Genomic DNA, 20,861 nt, shown 5'->3' on the forward strand with positions numbered 1-20,861 from the left:
CTGCCAGTCTTGCCAAGCTTTTATAACAATTTCTGTTTTTATCTCACTTCTGGGTTTGCTTAGCTGTTTGTTTCCAAAATCACTTAGTTTTCTGCAATTAGGAAGTGGTTCACAGCTTCCATTAAGTTGCTGACCTCAATCCATGATAAAACCCTATTTAATCAAGGAAGCGTCCAAACAGTTCAACATCTTCCCAGTTTTCATATTGTCCATAACTATAGGAATGCAGTCCCTGTGCATATCATGCACTGAGAGCTGAAAAATGGGAGTAATGAACATTAGGTTTTGGTCATATCTATAGCTACTGGTTTTAAGCATTCATATTGTTTGTTTTGTTACTTTTCTCTTGCATAAGGCTGATCTTGAGATTGGTAGCAAATTACTGAAGATGCTGGAATCTGTACTGACAGCAATAAAAAAATGCTGGAAATCACTGTGGATCATGCAGTATCCATGTAGAGAGAGCAAGCTAATATTTCAATCTGTAATTCACTCAGAGATAGTAAGAACTGCCCATGCTGGTGTCAGAGATAACACAGCATGGAGCTGGAGGGACACAGCAGTCCATGCAGCATTGAAAGAGCAGGAAAGCTGATGTTTCAGGCTGGGACCCTTCTTCAGTCCTTCAGTTTTCCAGTCCTGATCTGAAGCATTAGCTTTCCTGCTCCTCTGATGCTGCCTAGCCTGCTGTGTTCCTCCAGATCCACACTATGTTGTTTCAATCTATAAGACTCTTCACATCATGATCTGAAGATTTCTGACCATCAATTCAATTCAGTTATTGCAGGCTTGTTTCTTTAATTAGCCATGGGAAATGACGGGTTACAGGGTTGTAGTGGGTCTGGATGGCTTGCACTTCAGAGGACTCAATGAGCCGAAAGGCCTACTTCCAACCTGTATGAGTTCTATGGATTCGATGAACTGATAAAGTACTTGGGGTCTTTGTGAAAAGATTTATACTTCACATTTTAATGGCTGTCCACATTAAACCCTTTTTCTAAAAATGTAGTTCTTCACAAAATAAAATCTGAAAATATTGAAAATACATGCAGTCAGGCAATAACTATGGAGAAAAATATAATTAAATATAATTTAAATATTAATATTAAAAATAATATAATTCATTTTTCAGGTCAGTGTCCCTCAGTATTGGAAAAGATTGGAACTGTATTAGGTTTCAAGCAAGAAGGGGTGGCATGATGGAGAGAAGAATGAAATGAAAGGTCTGTGTTACAGTGGAAGGTTAGAAAATTTAGGTGATAAAAGGGATGCTAATGCAAGGCCAAAGAAACTTTTTCTCCAAAGATTCTGCCTGACCTGCTGGATATTTCCTTCAGTTGCTACTTGGGGCTTCTTGTGCTTTGCTTTTGTATGAACTACCTACTGCATTAACTGTATTCTGAATGCCTTCAATACAATATGTCAAGCAGAACATCCACAGCCCAGCTGTGCCATTACCGTGTAAATGATCACAAAGGAACATCAGGGAAAAACTGCTACAATTAATAACGACAACAAACAATTTGACTAGGGTTTACTTTCCGAATAGGGATTTCTGATTTCGTCTTGAGCAAATTATTTGGCAAGAGTCTTGAAAAGAAAGTGGCCAGATCTATAAGCAACAAGATGTACAAAGAACAAAGAACAGTACTGCACAGAAACAGGCCTTTCCGCCCTCCAAGCCTGCGCCAATAATATACAAAGAACTCCGGATGCTGGAAATCAAAAATTTCCGGAAAAACTCAGCAAGCCTGTCAGCATCTGTGGACAGAAAGCAGAGTTAACGTTTCGGGTTCAGAGACCCTGCTTCAGAATAGGATGTAATAATTCCTTGTCCATGCTAAAGATTCCAAATTCGCAAGAAGTTGGCAATGTACTGCTACAGGTTCTGCAATATCTTCGCCGTAGCTCTCCATTTCCTTTAAGTTGCTGCTTACTTGCGTTGATTGTTCATAGGTAAAGTACTTTCTTAGCTGCAACGTGGTTCGGGAGGTTTTGCGACCTGAAAATTGCTACGTAAGTACAAAATATTTAAAAGCGAATTCTTTGCCCAATGTTTCTGTCATCTGCTGTCTCGTTACGTGGATTCGGGTCAAATGTGACTTATTAACATCTGCGACAATTTAATGGCGCTACATAAATGCACGTTTCAATTCAGTGATTTGCGTGGCTTGGAAGTTCATATTCACGCCCACGACCGCGGGAGCTGTTAGAATTCAGCACCACGAGAATGTGGACAGCTCCCAGTTCCGAGGACTTCCCATCTGTTCTCAATGGCGGGCGGTGAACATTGCTGCCGGGCAAAACTCTAGCTCAGGAGGGTATTTGCAAAGAAATTGTGGAAAAGATAAAATAATTCTCTTCTCCTTTACACACCGTGACGTGTTAATGCCCCCTCCCCTTCGCTTTATCTGCAACATCCCTCTGCACAAGTCAGTGCGAGAAGCTGGATGCAGCAGGAGCCGAACTGGTTTGCATTGCGGTTATGTAGGCTCCAAAAACAACCTAACGCTCTCTGCGACAAAAAAAAGACCCAGGACATTAGTTTTCGACGCAAGCCAGTGGCCCAAGTACACGGAGCAGCCGGTCCCGGGACACCGCGGTGATGCAGCCACGTTAGTACAGGGACCAGGTGCTGCGCAGTGCTGTTTGGTCCTTTCCGTAATATGTTATTTATAACAGATGCAAGTATATTTTCACATTTGTGCAACATAGTAAAAAGTAGCCCATTATTTCTCCCACCATCGAAGGTCCTGTGAAGAGCCCGGATTGCGGCTTCTCCTTGTATTGCAAGCTTTGATATTGTTTGTGCTCTCTCTCTCCTCCCATCAATTGCAAAGCCTCTTGTGTCCTTGGGTTATTTTTTGCGTCAGAAGATGGCGGATCCCACAGAGATGTTTTCTCTGTCAACCTTCCATTCTCTCTCCCCTCCAGGCTGCAGGTAAGAATAGATTTGAAATATTTTTTTTACATGTATTAATATCCATGTGGTCTTTACTTCTTCTCACTGCTGAGCTGTATTTAAGCACTAAATCTATTATTGTTTCCTATAAATCAAGAGCTAAACCCAGGCACAATACACCACTGAATATTGTGATTTTACGAAATCATTCCATGTTAAATTTGATGAAGGATTGCCAGCAGGGCTTTAAAAAGCCGTCTTGTTAGAGGATGGCTCAAAGATTTAAATTTCACAGACCACGACCGAGACTGTTAAAGGGCAGCCAGTGTTGGGCCTGGCGGATTGTCAACGTTATTCATGTATATTTCTAAAGTATTGTGACTTATTCCAGAGCCTGTTACGCGGTTATTGCGGTGTATTTTGAGAGTAGAATCTCATTTTTATTAATTTGTATTATTTATTTTATATTTCATTTCATGTTGAAATGTAATTATTCCCTTTCCCAGCTCTCTTTCTCACACACACCCATCTCCACAACACAACTGCATACGCGTATAACTTGACACACCCATACATACAAGCGTATGCACAGTTACACAAGCCCATGCACAGACACTCGCCATCATCCACCCAACCAGCTGCATATCACAACTTGCATTTATACAGTGCCTTTCAGTACCAGCAGATATCTCATACCCTCGCAGCTAATTACGGTGGTTTTCAATGTGCTAAAAAAACCCAAGACATGTTACCAAACAAAATTTGACACCAAGCTATAGATGGAAATATTAGAATGGCTTACCAAGTCGTTAGTCAAAGAGGTCAGTTTTAATGAGCACCTTGAAATGAAGGAGACACTAGATGCAATTAAGGGAATACTAAATAAATGCAGGAGGCAGAAAGGAACAGAAGTTACCCTGCTAGGGTTAGATGAAGGTGGCTCAGAGGAGACACATGTGAATCATAAACACTGGCATGGAACAACAGAGCCAATGGCCTGTTTCTGTCTCTTGCATTCCATGTAACATCTGAGAAACCTTGCCAGGAGTGGGACAAACCATGTAATAAGATATTAGGACAGCTGACCAACATGTAATTAGGTTTTGAGCAATATCTTAAAGGAAAACAGAGTGATAGGAAGGCAGTGGAGATGTTCAGAGAAGAAATTCCAGAGCTTAGGGCAAGGCAACTGGTGACACAACCACCAATGGAGGAGTGATGGAAAACAGAGATGTGCAAGAGGCCAGAATTGGAAGAGTGTAAAGATCTTGAAGGATTTCACAACTGCAAGAACCCACAGATATAGTAAGAGGTAAGATCATAAAGGAGTTTGAACACCAGAATGTCGATTTCAAAATGAGGATGTTGTTGCACTGAGTACCATTGATGACTAGTGTCAGATACATTAGATGAATAAGCTGTTAGATGAATAGAAATTGATAACTTGGGATATGTGAAGCATATTTCTGATGAAGGCAAGTTTATTTTTAAATATTAGATTAGTCAAGATGGTGGCATCATTGGCAGAGGTGAGGGTTTCAGTTCAGATGAGCAGAAAGAGCTATTACACACAGGTGATGTTTGGAAGATATAAGGCCGCAGTCATAGTGATGGAAATTGGCTAATTTATAGACTGAGTATGTTTCACCTGCAGAAAGTTCATAACTAATGAGATCTCCAAACAGTTGGGAAAGTGAGAGCTCTCCTCATTGAAATTAATAAAATTCTCAGATAGTTGGATAAAATGAAGAAGTGCCATTGTACTGAGGGTTTCAGCATGGTCTTATTGAATAATGGAGCATATTTAGTGGATATAGTGTCCTGCTCATATTTCTATTTTCTTAAGCTCAGCTCAGGGTCAAATAGGATAACAATATTCCGAAAAACCAGAAGAACTGCGGATGCTGGAAATCAGAAACAAAATCATAAATTGCTTGAAAATTGCAGAAGGTCTGGCAGCATCTATGGAGAGAAAATAGAGTTATTGTTTCAGATCCAATGACCCTTCTTCAGAACTCTGGGTCACTGAGTTCAAAAGGATGCAGTAATCTCAAGTGGAAAATGAGGTGTTGTTCTTTAGCTTGTGCTGAGTTTCACTGAGCTTCATTGCAGCAAGTCCAAAACCGAGATATTGGCCACAGAACATGGTGGTATGTTGAACTGGCAGGCAACTGGAATCTCAGGGTCATTTTTTCCATCATAATGTAGAGGTTCTGCAAAGAGGTTGGCCAGTTATTGCTTCGTCCCTTCAGTGTGGAGGAGACCACACTGTGAGCAGTGAGAACAGTAGATTAGATTAAACAAAGTACAGGTAAACCATTGCTTCACCTGAAGGTGTGTCTGGGGCCTTGGACAGTGAGGAAGATGGAATTAAATGGACAGGTTACATTGGAAGGCACTATAGAGTGTGGGGATATGTTAACAGTGGAGGAGGAGTATACCAAAGTGTACCAGAGATGATGGTCCCTACTGAAAGCTGACAAGGGAAGTGACAGGAGGGGAATATGCCATATGGGATCCTGAAGAATATGGTGGAAATGACAGCTAATAATCCTTGGATGTGGATGCTGATGGGATAATAGGAGAGGACAAAGAAGACCCATTCGCTGTTGTGAAAGAAAAGAAAGCAGCGAGCTTTGAGAAGATTTGTAGCTCAGGTTGAGGTTCTGGATGTAAGTTTGCTCGCTGAGCTGGAAGGTTAGTTTTCAGACGTTTCATCACCATTCTAGGTAACATCATCAGTGAGCCTCTGACGAAGCGCTGGTGCTATGTCCCGCTTTCTATTTATATGGACATGCAGTCCCTTTACACAACCAATCCCCACAACCGCCATCATGATGGCCTCAGTGCTCTGCACTCTTCCTTGAAAAAGAAGCTTAAACCATTCCCATTTACCGCCAGCTTTCCCTGCATGGCCGAACTTGTCCTATGTTTGAACAACTTCACCCTTAACTTCTCCCAGTTTCTTCAGGTCAAAGGTGTGGCCATGGGTATTTGCATGCCCCAGTTATGTGTGTGTCTTTTTGGGGTATGTGGAACATTTCTTTTTGCAGTCCTGCTGTGGCCCTCACCCACAATTATTTCTGCAGTACATCAATGATGTCATTAGTGGTGCTTCCCTCACTTGTCCAAAATTATCTACTTATCTATTTAAATTCAAGTTAATCGATTTCACTTCCAATTTCTACCCCATTCTCACCTTCACCTGCTCCATCTCTGACTCTTCTCTTCCCTTGTTTGGCATCTCTGTTTCCATTTCTGAGGATAGGCTGGCCATCAATATCCACTGCAAACCAACTGACTCCCACAGTTACCTTGACTATACTCCTCACACCCTGCTTTCTGTAAAAACTGTATTCTGTTCTCCCAGTTTCTCCATCTCTATCATATCTGTTCTGATGATGCCGACTTTGACAAAGTGGCCTTCGAAATATCCACCTTACTCTTCAACCAAGGATTCCTCACCACTGTGGTTGGCAGGGCCTTCAGCTGGGTCGGACCCATCTCCTGCACTTTGACCCTCACCCCAGTCTCCCCTCCCATAATAGCAATAGGGTCTCCCTTGTCCTCACCTACCATCTCACAAGTATCAACGTCCAAAGGATTATTAGCCGCCATTTCTGCCATTTCCAGTGGGATTTCATGACCAGACACACAATTCCCTCCCTTCCTTGTCAGCTTTCCGCAGGGACTGTTCTCTCTCGCACACCTTGGCCCACTCCTCATCCACTCCCAACATCCCACATCCACACAACCCAATGACACCTTTCCAAACAGTTGCCTGAGGTGTTAAGACCTACTCATTTACTTCCACCCTCCTCACTGTTCTAAGTCCCAGACACACCTTCCAGGTGAACCAGCAATATACTTGCGCTTATTCAATCTTATCGACTATATTTGCTGCTTTAATGTGGTCTCCTCAACATTGGGGAGACAAGGCGCAAACTGGGCAACTTCTTTGCAGAATTCCTACCTTCTGTCCACGAAAATGACCGAGAGCTTCCTGTTGCCTGCTATTTCAACATGCCACTGTGTTCCCTGGCCAACATCTTTGTCTTAGGATTGCTACAGTGCTCCAGCGAAGCTCAGCACAAGCTGGAAGAACAGCACTCCCTTTTCCACTTGAGAGCCCTGCAGCCTTGTGGACTTTAATATTGAGTTCAACAATTTTAGAGCTTGTGCACCTCCTCCCACTTTCTTACCCCTAGCACCACACACACATCCCGTTATCACATGGGCTGCTGCCACAAACAACTGATTATCAGCCACTAATGATCTCCATAAGCAGTTTTGATTCTCCCAGGCTGACATTTACCCATTCCTTTGTCTGCCTAACTGTTGTTCTTTCTCTTTGGTCTCCAATTCCACCCATTCTTTACCCCTCTCTCCGTCCCCCACGCCACTTATGTCCCCCCAATGCAGGACTTTAAAGCTTTAATCTGATCCATTGGTTGTGGGATTGTTTAACTTTGTTCATGAAATGCTGGTCTTATTTGTTTAGAATACAATGTGTTCTCATGTTGTAGCTTCACCAGATGTTTTTAGGAATGCCCTGGTGCTGCTGTTTTAAGAACATAATGACATAGGAAACAGGAGCAGGAGTAGCCCATCAAGCCTGCTCCACCATTCAATAAGATCATGGCTGATCTTTTCATGGACTCAGCTCCATTTACCTGCCTGCTCACCATAATCCTTAACTCCTTTACTGTTCAAAAATCTATCTTTGCCTTAAAAACATTCAGCAAGGCAGCCTTAACAACTTCACTGGGCAGGGAATTCCACAGATTCATAACCCTTTGGGTGAGGAAGTTCCTCCTCAACTTATGTTGTTCAGTAATCCACATTGAAGTCATCAGTGGAGTTTGTGGCAGAGACTGAAGACATTAAGACTGAAGACTCCCTAACATTCAGATAGCACACTGAAGGTGAGAAGGACAGGAGGACAAATCAGAAGCAGAAGAGATTGTCAAGAGGAGTAATGCTTAAGTAAAATTGGCCAATAAAAATGGTCAGCACAATGTAGAATTTGACATATTTTTGGATGAAAATAAAATGCTGTGGATGCTGGAAATTTGAAACCAAAGGAAATCATGACAGAAATTCAGCAAGTCTGGCGGCATTTATGGAAAGATTAACTCTGTTTCTCTTTCGTGTCCAATGTGACTCTTCTTCAGATAGATGACAACATTCATGATGGCCAGCATGTAAAATGAGAGAAGGAGGGGATCAAGAAAATATGCTCAGAGAACTTCAAAGTTAATGTACAGAAGCAGGACAAGAGGGGTTTCTGAGGAAAACTGCTGAGAAAGAAATGGATTGGGAGCCCCACCAGCTGAACAGGACAAAAATATTGGAGGAAAGTGATGTGGTTGGTTATATCAAACATGCCATTTACACGTATGCATATATTTGGATCAATACACACCTGGATACACTCAGAAATGCCATCTATCAGCACATATACATCACCATACAAACATCTTCATAGTCCCCTATTCCCCACATACACATGTACACATCTGTGGAGCCTTCTTGATCTAAATATTTCCATATCATGTCTATACACATGCATACCCATAATGATACTCAACACGTTTATTTTTGCCACTGATGCATTCATAACCGAATATAAGCAGATGCCTAACTATGGCTTCACTCATTTTTCCACAAACTCACGGACGCACATCTGTGCGCCACTCTATATACCTGTGCCTCCAAGTGTACACATTCATTCCCTCTCATACGTTCTCTCTAAACCTTCATATTCATGAAGTCAGACACATGTACAAACCTCCAGCTACTTCTCCATGTTTTTCTCTCTGTTAAAGTCAACAGGCGACCACACTGCTATCACCTATTTTACACAAAGCAATCCTTACACAGACAAAAAGTTATAAGTACACTTATGCATGCATAAGAATCTGTTTCCCATCCATTAGCTTTACTGGAAGTGCTGGCACTTTCATTAGCTGAAGGATGGAAATGCATTCACTCAGCTTCCTGTCAGTTCAATACTTATGTATGGTACTTTGGGAATCTCGGTTCTCCTGTCCCAAACATGCTTCAACTTCTCTGAGATAGTCCCTTTGTTTTATTCTCAATTCCTATCAGACACTGTCAATTTATTCTGAGAACTGTTACTATAGACAGGAAGCCATAATCTAGCATGAGAACACAAATGCTGGAAATACTCAGCAGATCAGGTAGCTTCAGTGTACAGAAACAAGTTAATATTTCAAGTTATGATCTTTCATCAGAACTACAGAAAGATAGAAATTTAAAATAATTGTTTTTGAGCAAGTGGAAGGTGGAGGCAAGCCAAAAAGAACAAAAGGATAAATCTGTAATAGAGTGGTGAGCAGGAGAGACTAAGCAAAATGGGTTTTTGTGGTACAAAAGCCAAAGGGAGTGGTAATTCAGCAGGGCTCCTGATCTGTTTGTTGAGTAGAGCAGGTGTGAAAGAGTGAACGCACAGAATGGAGAAGGGAATTTCAACAGGGTCATGTGTGTATCAGGAAATGAAGACTTCTACAGCAAAACTGTAATGATACTACCAGAAAATTTTGCTGGCGGGAAGGGAGTCAGAAATACAAAGAGCTATTTCATAGGGATGTCTCAGTGAGGATTTGGTATAAAGAACTGAAGAGAGACAGTCTGATCTAGAATGGAAATTAATCCATGCTGTAGAGAGAGACTCTCACTTACCATTATTTTTAGAAAGTGAGTATTCGAATGCAGGAAATCCCTTTTACAGAGGCAGTCTCTCCATCAAAGAACCCCTTTGAAATTGTGCGGTAGAATGTGTTGTGCATTGTTACACTTATTTGGGAGTAAAGTAGGCATACTTACACCATTTCTGGTTGTGCTCCCCATGTGCACAGTTCGGTCAATGAGAAATTCTTTGCACCAATCTATTGGTCACAGTGAACAACCATATCACACCCTAATTAACATGCAGGAAGGGCCAAGGCCTGGATCTTGACTGTGTTTGAAAATGTTAAATGAGCAATAGCAAATTGGAAGCCAGTTTTACACTTCTTGTTTTTCTTTCTGTTGAGGTCAACAGGCTACCACATTGCTGTCACCTCTTTTACACAATTGTACAGAGGCAAGATCTAATCCTTCATTCATTACATGTGTTAGTGAAAGGCTTAAAGTCTGTTGAAGGACCCCAATTGGAAATTGCTTTATAATGGCTGGAGCCAGCTTCACTCAGGATTCTTCTATGCTTCCTGAGGCCACCAAATGAAAGTATCTTATGTTAAAACTGAAATTAAAATCATCTCTGGGTTGGGGAGAAGGGTCCAGAAGAATGAAGATATGATCACCCCTCACCCTATGTCCAACCTCTTCACCACAGATCTCCACAATCCTCAGGATTGTGCTCCTTCCCTGCTCTCCAATACCTTGGTCATTTTGTTTTTGGTTGCTAAGAGAAAAGTAGCTCAAATACAACATGTGAACAAGCCCAAGATCTTGTTTGGGCCTAGCCTGTGTTCTTTGGGTTTGGGCTGGCCAGATAGTAATTGATCTGTTGTACTTGTATCACTGTTGCAATGAAATTTTTTTCATTTGGAGATGACAGCTCTGTACACTGTTGTATCTACTAGAGAAATGCAAGGAGCTGCAGTATTCTGCATGTGAATTATTGTAAACAGGACATAAACATGATGCATCTTTGTTCCTGTCAACAGTGGTCATCCTCCTCTCCAACCTTGCATACTTGCTCTGAGAGTGTTTGATGAGAGTGCAGAGCAAACATTATGCTATTTAGCTGTGCTGGGAGTTTTTGACGGGGACTATGGAAAGTTAGCATCACTCTGAATTTAACCCATTCTGTACCTATGCTGTGAGTGTTAAATGGTACAATGCAGGAGGTATATAATTCCCAACATTGACATGCCTTAGCCTCATATCGTGTAAAAAGACTTTGAGTGGTGTGGAATCTGACATTTCAAATTTTTGCCCAAGCCAACAAAGTGGAAAGAATTTTCAGTAAAATTATCTTGAAAACTTTAATCTTTCAATCAAATTACCCATGCACAGCGTACCCAAATTAGAGAATAAAAACAAAATGATGAATAATTTGTGTGAGGAATCCTCTCAAGTATTTCATTTGCTGTTCATAACTCTCCCTTGCCAACCTCCCCACCTTTAGCAATTTTTAATGATCTTCTAGTTTTGAGTGAATTGTTTATCTCAACTGCCAAATCAACAGTTTCTAATTTCTGATCATTTAGAAAATTCCGATTTACCTTTTAGGAGGCCCAAAGTCAATGGCCCCACACTTCTCCACTTTGAACTTAATTTACCATTGTTTGCCTGCTCAATTAGTCTGTTGATATCCCCGTGCAACTTCCTATTCACACCTAAACAGCTCACTGTACTTCCTAAATCAGTTGCATTTGCAAACTTTCATTTGTTGTCCAAATCATTGATAAATTGTGAAAAGCTGAAATCTGTGTTTCAATCACTGAAGAACAGTACTCATCATATTTTGCAAATATTCTTTAGCCTTGGAAAGAAATGCAAAGGAAAAAAAGAAGTCAGTTCAGTAGGAATAGAACTGAGTAAGTCTTGGTCTTAGAAATTTAGGTGTATATGCATCAACAGGAGTTGAAATGGAACCAGACAGTAGAAAGCTGCAATATCTCAGGGATTCTCTGGGGAATTCTGCCAGTTGTGCTCCTTTACCGAGGTAGTAAACTCTTGGTCTTTTGACATGGTTAGGACGGATTGCATTTGTAGGCTCCATTGTGGAACAGAAAAAGAACCAAATGTGAAATATTGCAAAGAAACTGGGTCAGAGGCTGCATTAGGCCCACTGGATCCTCTTTTATCACTAGAGGAGACCTGGGACTCCCATATTTGGAATGAGGGTAAATCATACTTGCAATTCTAGAAACTTCAAACCTGAGAAATATTGTGCTAGGATGTCAAGATAAAAGCTCCGCTCAGAATTTTATTTCTTGCTGTTAAAACCTGGAGAAATGAGACCTGACTTGGTTTTCCAAGTTTAAACTCCAGAGCAGGGAAGGAGAATGATGTAATATGTTTATGACGAGCTCATCTGCTTAAAGCTTGAGTGCAGCACCAGGCAGGTTTGGTTTTCTCGATTGTTTTTGTTCTTCTATGACTTCAGTTCCCAAAAGGCCTCTGAGTCATCTTGAGACCATGATTTCCCAGAGCAATGACTGTCCTCTCACACATACAGCTGGGTCTCGGTGGTAGAAATCTTGCCTCTGAGCCACAAGATCCTAGGTTCAAACGCAATTCTATGGCTTGAGCAAAAGCATCATGACTGACAGACGTTCTGTCCATTGGATGGGCCATTAAACTGAGACCCCTTCTGCCTGTTTGGGTAGATGTTAAAGATTCTATGGCACTGTTTCAAAAAAGAGTAGGCAAGTTATTCTGGATTACAAAGTGTAGAGCTGGATGAACACAGCTGGCCAAGCAGCATCAGAGGAGCAAGAAAGCTGATGTTTCAGGCTTAGACCCTTCTTCAGAAATGTGGGAGAGGAAGGGGGTTCTGAAATAAATAGGGAGAGAGGTGGAGGTGGATAGAAGATGGATAAAGGAGAAGATAGGTGGGGAGGAGACAGACAGGTCAAAGAAGCGGGGATGGAGCCAGTAAAGGTGAGTGTAGGTGGAGAGTTAGGGAAGGCATCATTCAGTCTGGGGAGGATGGACAGGTCAAGGGGGCGGGATGAGGCTAGTAGGTCAGAGATGGTGGTGGGGCTTGAGGCGGGAGGAGAGGATAGGTGGGAGGAAGGACAGGTTAGGGAGGTGGAGACGAGCTGGGCTGGTTTTGGGATGCATTGGGGGAGGGGAGATTTTGAAGCTTGTGGAGTCCACATTGATCCCATTGGGCTGCAGGGTTCCCAAGTGAAATATGAGGTGCTGCTTGGGAACCCTGCAGCCCAATGGGATCAATGTGGACTTCACAACCTTCAAAATTTCCCCTCCTTCTACTGCATTCCAAAACCAGCCCAGCTTGTCCCTGTCTCCCTAACCTGTCCTTCCTCCCACCTATCCCCTCCTCCCACCTGAAACCCCACACCATCTCTGACCTACTAGCCTCATCCTGCCCCCTTGACCTGTCCGTCCTCCCTAGACTGACCTATCCCCTCCCTAACTCCCCACCTACACTAAACTTTACTGACTCCCCGTCTCTTTGACCTGTATGTCTCCTCTCCACCTATCTTCTCCTCTATCCATCTTCGATTCACCTCCCTCTCTCTCCCTATTTATTTCAGAACCCCCTTCTGCTCCTCCATTTCTGAAGAAGGGTCCAGACCCGAAACGTCAGCTTTCCTGCTCTTCTGATGCTGCTTGGCCTGTTGTGTTCATCCAGCTCTGCACCTTGTTATCTCAGATTCTCCAACATTGGCAGTTCCCACTCTCTCTGAGACAAGTTATCCCAGGTGTCCTGGCCAACATTTATCTTTAAATCAAGACCACTAAAACAAATTAGCTGGTCTTTATCACATTGCTGTTGGTGGATTTGCTATGTGCAAACTGGCAGCCATATTCCCTACCATTACAACAGTAAACACACTTCAAAAGAATATCCTTGACTGTGATGTGCTTCGAGGTATCTGATGGTCATAAAATGTGCAATGTAAACACAAGCCTCTCATTTCCTTTTTGATTTTGTCCGAGTGACCAGTACTTGTATGTTAGCCAAGGCAGCAAGGCTCAGCAAGATATATAGGTTAGGGTTTTTAGTTTGAGCAAGCTCAGGATTGTGGGAGTGAGGTTTGTGACTACAGTAGGTGAGTTTCCTGACAGAGTGGGGCTCATAGTGAGAGGAAGTGAGATTGACCATTATGGCGAATAAACTTGCTGACTACAATGAATGAAGTTCCTGATGCTGGTGAGAGAGGTTCTTTGTGATAGGTTTCAGAATGTTTTGCAAGAGTGGTGGCACGGTGTGTCAGTTCTTAGCACTGCAGCCTCACAGCACTGGGGACCCGTGTTCGGTTCCAGCCTCGGGTAACTGCCTTTGCGGAGTTTGCACATTCTCCCTCTGCCTCTGTAGGTTTCCTCCAGGTGCTCCGGTTTCTTCCCACAGTCCAGAAATGTGCAGGCCAGGTGGATTGACCATGCTAAATTGCCCATAGTATTCAGGGGTGTGTGGGTTATAATGGGATGGGTCTGGGTGGGATATATCAAGGGGTGGTGTGGACTTGTTGGGCTGAATGGCCTGTTTCCACACTGTAGGGAATCTAATCTTAAAAACCCTGTAATTTGTGCTCATCAAGAGTGTGTGTGGTGGTGGAAAAAACAAATCTTCTTCTAGTTCTTTTACCAGTTAGTCAAAATTCATGATCTGTGGATGCCCTGTGAAAGGAAAGTTTTTTCACTCCTGTTCTACGAAAGAAAACACTCAGCTTTGAATTCCTTTATGAGTTTTCTGCTCTGAGAAGAACAACTCCAGCTCTTCCAATCTCTCTGCACCAATATCATCCTTTATCCCTACTAAATCTTCTTTCTGAGTGTGGTGCTCAGAAATGATCACAATATTCTAGCTGGGGTGAATTGAACAGTGAATTGAAAATCTTTCGTATGGCTTCCTTAATAAGTGTCCCACTGCCCAAGCCAGATATCGTATTCCCTTGTCTACTTGCCCAGTCAGTCCTGTATTTTCTTTATCTAAGTACAAAATCAAGACTTCCAGTCCTCTTTTTTATGGCTTACTTAGTTGAAATGTTATTTTTAATGACCTGTGTTTCTTCACATTGATCTCTTTGTGTTTCTACTCTCTCTTTTCGAGGGTTTTTATTCCTATTTCTGTATTTTTATCTTCCAAATCTATTACTTGTAATGACTACTTTCCATCCATCGAGCCATTTTATCTCTGTCTACCTTTTAGTCTTTCCCGATCTATGTCACAACTTGCAGTCTGCAACACAATCTGACTGTAGGTTTGACATTATCAGTGATGTTTGACAAAGATTCCTTTGTTCCCAGGTCCTGGTATGTATCATGAGGATTGAGTGTAATGCATCTACAGGTAACTAATTATGGACAGTGATTAATTAATCATTTTGTTGCTTCTTTCTCACAGACCTGCCCATGATATCAGCCTGGAGGAGTTTGATGATGAGGATTTATCGGAAATTACAGATGACTGTGGAATTGGACTGAACTATGACTCTGATCCTTATGAAAAGGTAAGAGAAAGACGTTCCATTCACAGTTTCCAGAAACATATTTTTATGACTTGAATGTTGTTTCAATTCCAAACACCATGTGATAGTAGTGATCAGAGGAATTTTCTCCACATGACCACAAGAACAAGTTGATCCTGCAATCTTAAAACAAGTTGGAAACTTAACTGAATAAAATCAGAGACAAATGTTATCCAGAAACACTGGCATTGTCAAGTAAAATGTGGGGAATAAAATGTCAGAAATTTAATTTATGAGGCATTTGGGTTTAGAGCTGTAACAGATTGACCAATCTGCCATGGATAAGGAGGGCGCACTCATTTCCCATATTGCTGTTCCCTTGAATCTAGTCCCCTTGCCTTAAAGATGGTAGAGGTCATGACTTCGAAAGATGCTGTCTAAAGAGTGTTGGTGAATTCCTGTAGCAGATAATTCACATTGTTGGTACTGGGTGTCAGTGGTGAAGAGGCTGAACAACATCGCAGCTCCAAACAATCAAGTGGGCTACTTTGTCCTGGATGGTGTCTGTAGCGAACGGAACCAGCTGGATCCTGTTGATTACAAGATCTTTGATTGGCATGTGTTAACAAGTCCAACCAGGAAAGTCCTGGCTGACCAATTTAACCAAGAGATTTATAATTCCCCTCAGTTCAGGGGACTGATTCCAGCCAGTGTACTGTGCACAAGTAGGGTAACTTGCTGATGGGATATCAGCCTCTGCTCAGTGACGTCAATGGCGACAGGAGAAACAGTATGTGTCTGAAGAACAGTCACTTGCACTGGTTATCTTGGAGTTGGGGTATGCATTTCTGGCATCATACCTTCATTCGGGACACTTGATTTGTTTGACCCTGCTGTTGAATACTGGGTCCAATATGTAGAAAGAACGCAATATTTTTTCCAGGCAAATGACACTGGGGCAAATGAAAAGCAGTGAGTAATCCTTCTGATTGCTTGTGGACTGGCAGCATTTTCGGTTATAAGGAGGTTTAACATTCCCAGAGGCACCAGACACTAAAATATTCCAAGAGGTGACGGAGTTGGTTGAGGAATATTACAACCCCAAACCTCCTGTAATTCTGAGACATTGTCGGTTTTATTCAGCTGTTAGAAAACTGGAGGAATCTGTATTGGGATTTTTGATGAAGTTGAGATGACTGACTGCGATTTTGGATTAGCCCTCAATGAGATGCAGAGAGACCATGTGGTATGTGGGATTAATGATGTGACCATGCAGAAGTGCCTATGAGCTAAAGCCCAACTGGATTTCAAACAGGCACTGCAACTGGCTTTATCATTAGAAAATGCTGCAAGTGCATCATGGGATCTACAGGGTGGACTCCCTCATCTGTCCGACTGAGCTTGGGGAACACCATGTGACAGTAGGTAATCACAGAACCTCACACACGGCATATCCTGGGCAGAAGGACCCGAGACCAACCCACAGCAAAACCCTATAACAAAGCCAAGCCTCAGCCAAGTGGCTAAAACGTTCTTGAGGATCTGGGCTGGTGAGCCATAGTAGTTGCTGCCGGTATGTGAACTTGAAATGGCAAAGGAGTTCTCCAAGGCCTGACTTGAGTTAAGAAAACCAGCAACTTGGTGTCCAAGAGCGTGCATGCCTTGAAAAGTCCCATAATGTGTGTGTTGGAACAAGTAAATTGCTTAGTGACATCCAGATGGGAACCGATTAAAATTAATGGTCACCAAGTTCCCATGGAGTTCGATACCGGTGCAGCTGCATCTGTGGTTGTAGAATCTGTCTTTAACAAGATTCTCTGAGGACTCCAACCCTTCAGTTTTGTGAGACCTCAGCCAGACTGATGACGTACGCTGGGGAACCTTTGCAGATTCAGAGTACTACTTCAGTTCTAGTCTCTCCTGAGAAGCAGTTGGTGCAGTTGACACAGATGGTAGTAAAAGGCTCAGGCCCAAGCCTATTGGGGCAGAGTTGGTTGAGAAAGTTTCATCTTGATTGGCTCAACATTTTTCGAATAGCAAATGGCTGCCTCAGTGAAGTCCTAATAAAATACCTCGGAGTATTTCAGGAATGGCTTAGGATTTTCAAAGGGACCAAAGCCACTTTACATGTTGCCCAGGAAGCAATTCTGAAATTTTGCAAGGCCTGCCCAGTGCCATTTGCCAAGTGGGCAAAAGTAGAGGCAGAAATCAGGAGGCTGGAGAATGAAGGAATCATCAAACCAGTGCAGAGATAGTAGGAACTGCCGATGCCGAAGAATCTGAGATAACAAGGTGTGGAGCTGGTGTGAAGAAGGGTCCAGGCCCGAAACATCAGCTTTCCTTTTCCTCTGATGCTGCTTGGCCAGCTCCACACGGTGTTATCGCAAACCAGTGCAGTTTGCAGAATTGGCAGCACCGGTCGTACCGATTGTGAAGCCTGATGGCTTAGTTCGCCTTTGTGGGGGTTTTAAACAAAAAATTAACCGTTTCTCACAGCACAATAAATACCTCACATTGAGGAATAGTGTGCAAAGTTGGGGGTGGAGGGGGGTCGCTGTCTTTTATGAAGCTGGACATGATCCCACACGTACCTGCAATTGTGGCTGAATGAGGAGGCCCAGAATTAGGCTACAATTAATACCATAAGGGCTTATACCAATATACAGGGCTGCCATCTGGGGTATCATCAGCCTGAGCTCTTTTCCAGCAGACCATGGAGAACGTTTTATAAGGGCTACCCCAGATTGCCATTTACCTGGATCACATACTGATAACAGGGATGTCCAATAAAGAGGGCTTGGCGATTGTGGACATTGAGCTTAAATGTTCCTCCCAGGCGGGTATATGCCTTAGACAGGAAAAGGTGTGTCCCAGCACGTCAAGTCACTTACTTAGATTACAGAATCAACAAAACCGGCCACACACATTGGAAGATGAAGTGAGTGTAATTAAGGGAACATTGGGTGCCAGGTCTTTACCAGAGCTTTAGTATTTCCTTGGGTTAGTGAATTATTACAGAAAATTCATACAATCCCAGCTACCATCTTGGCACCCTTATACCTGCTATAGAAAAAGGTTCAGTCTTGGAAATGGTCATGTAGCTGAGAGGTATCTTTAGGGAAGTGAAGAAGCAGCTATTGTCACTGAAGGTGTTGGCCCATTATGATCTGAAGCGAGAGGTAGTGCTGACATGTAATGCCTCCGTGTACGGTATTGGGGTATTGTTCGCTCACTGCCGGCCCAACGGAAAGGAACATCCGATAGTGTACGCTTCCTGGAGTTTGCCTGATGCCGAATGCAGACGTACCCGGATAGGGAAGGAAGGTTTGGTGGTCACCTTTTGGTATGAGGTAGTTCCACCAGTGCCTTTATGAATGGGAATTTGTCATATGTCTCGATCACAAACCCCTGCTAGGGCTCCTGAAGGAAGACAAGACAATGCCCCCATAGCTTCTGGTAGAATTCAGCATTGGGCCCTTATTCTCAGTGCGTACAACTCAGAACACCAGCTAGGAAGTCAACTGACTGATTCAGATGTCTTGAGCTGCCTCCCACGAGCAGATACACCACCAATGGTGCCTCCCCTGGAAGAGTCTGTTTTGGTTTTAAAATTTCAGAACTCCCTTCCAGTCACTGACAATGTCCGACTGTGGACACAAAAGATCCTGTCTTAGTGAAACTGAAACAGCTGGTAGTGATGGGGGAAACAGAAGGGCCATCACAACCAAGATTGAAACCTTTCTGGACCCAGAGAGACCAGATCACCATTGAGGATGGCATGTTACTGTGGGGAGCAAAGGTGATTGTCCTGAGTAAAGGTCACTGCCAGATACTGACTGAACTGCACCAGGATCATCCAGGGGTTTCCAGGACAAACATGCTGGCAAGAAGCTATGTCTGGTGGCCAGGGTTGGGTGCCAACATAGCTGGATTGGTGTCCAGAGTGCCAACAAGGACAGAGATTGCCACCAACAGTGACCCCCTCTTCGTGGGAATGGTCAGGTAAACCCTGATTGTGGTTGCATGTCGATGGTGCTGGTTCTTGCATGGGCTTAACGCTCCTGGCCATAGTGCACACTCATTCAAAGTGGTTGGACTTGTTTAAAGTCTGTTTGGCAAGCTTGAGGATAATGATTTGAGAAGATGTGAGTAACATTTGTGATATACGGAGTTGCAGAAGTATTGGTCACGGACAATGGGATGTCATTTACCAGCAGGAAATTTGAATATTTCCTAATGTCCAATGGCATTCAGCACATAAGGACAGCTCCATACCATCCATCGTCCAATGGTCTAGCAGAAACAATGGGTCCAAACATTGAAGGAAGGCTTAAAGATGCAGCCTACAGCATCACTCAATACCAAACTGTTCCTGTTCAATTATAGGACCACCCCACACACAACTACAGGGATAACACCAGCAGAGTTGCTGATGGGGAGAAGACTCCACACCAGGTTAAACCCGATATTTCCAGACCTACAGGAGGGTGAGGAATGGGGTGAAACGGCAACAGGAACGCTGATGTTGGGAAAATGCCTTTAGCGAGAGAGATAATTTAATTCAAGGGACGAGGTTTGGTGCTGGAATCCTGGGAATAGGCCTGTATGGACATAAGGCGAGGTTGATGTAAATTGGGTCCTATCACTTACAAAGTTCAAGTCGGTGATACAGTCCTGAACAAACACGTGGATCACCTGAAAGCAGTTACCTCACAAACGGGGCAGGAACAGAACAGCCAGAAGGCCTGTCAGAAACTGTAAGTTCTCCTCCATCTAGTGTTGAGGAAACCTCGGAGTCCCAGATGGATGCAGCGTCGATTACCATTACTGCTGGAAGAAGAGGAGGAAACTCCCTCTGGGCACTCCAGATGGAAGAGACAGGCTATGGTCCAGTACACACCGCCCGTGACTGAGTCTGAGTCAGAGGAACGGGACCTAGGTTGAAAATGTTGCAAGAGACACTACAGGAGAAAGACCACGCCTACATCCCCAGACTCAGTCGGGATGGGATGTACTGAATGGGACCAGGTGGACCTTTTTGACTACGAGATCCTTGATTTGGCAATATTAACACAGGCAAATCTGGGTGACCAATATACCCAGGAGATTGCTTTATTTCCACCCAAACTGTCTTTTGATTTGATCCCTATCCTCCTCCTCACTTTCTGTTTCACATAGGCTTTGCCCCAAGGGGCTCTGCTTGACAAAAGTTCTTTTGGTCAGTTGGGTGATTTTCCTGGTGCTGATGTTTATAAAGTTATTTGTACATCTGGTGTTTTTTACTGTGTCTCAAACATGCACACGCACAATATGGGTGCAGGGGACAATAAGTGATACTGCTGGATGGCAGCAGTGTGGGAAAAGAGAAAGAAAGAGGAACAAAAGAAAAAATATATCACAAGGAGATTTAGAATCTCCTTGGTTCAGGGGAGTGACTCTGAGCTGGCTGGCCACAAATAAATACAGGGTGATCTGGTGACAGGACTCCAGCCTCTGTGCAGTTATTTCAGTGTCAGACTTTGCGAATGTCGTCGGAGCTGCACCTGTCCAGGCAAGAGGGGTGTGTATTCAGTCACAACCCTGATTTATGCCTTGTTCATGGTGGACAAGCTTTGGGAAATCAAGGAGTAAGTTATTTGCTACAGGATTCCTGGCCTATGACTTGATCTTGTAGCCACAGTGTTTATATGGCTATTCCAATTCAGTTTCTATAATGGATGTTGATAATGGGGAACTCAGTTGGGGCAATGCCACTGAATGTCCAGGGGCAATGGCTAGGTTATCTCTTGTTGGAGATTGTCAATCTTATTGTATGGCATGAG

At 43.2% G+C, this 20,861-nt stretch overlaps 1 protein-coding gene across 5 annotated transcripts in view; it reads left to right on the forward strand.

Annotated features, from left to right (window-relative positions):
• The first annotated feature begins 1,891 nt into the window (after positions 1–1,891).
• Positions 1,892–20,861, forward strand: part of mapk8ip2 (mitogen-activated protein kinase 8 interacting protein 2) — a 70,029-nt gene continuing 51,059 nt past the window's right edge. For 3 of the 5 annotated variants that reach the window (XM_059654522.1, XM_048553929.2, XM_048553930.2), the window contains exons 1-2: positions 2,186–2,941; positions 14,976–15,081. In XM_059654522.1, coding sequence (XP_059510505.1) covers positions 2,877–2,941; positions 14,976–15,081 — 171 coding nt within the window. In that variant the 5' untranslated portion in view covers positions 2,186–2,876. Of the gene's footprint in view, positions 2,017–2,185; positions 2,942–14,975; positions 15,082–20,861 lie in introns of those variants that run through there. The other 2 variants (XM_048553928.2, XM_048553927.2) reach the window with 2 other exon arrangements.

The sequence above is a fragment of the Stegostoma tigrinum genome, chromosome 25, assembly GCF_030684315.1.
Source record: "Stegostoma tigrinum isolate sSteTig4 chromosome 25, sSteTig4.hap1, whole genome shotgun sequence".
NCBI classification, from domain to species: Eukaryota; Metazoa; Chordata; class Chondrichthyes; order Orectolobiformes; family Stegostomatidae; genus Stegostoma; species Stegostoma tigrinum.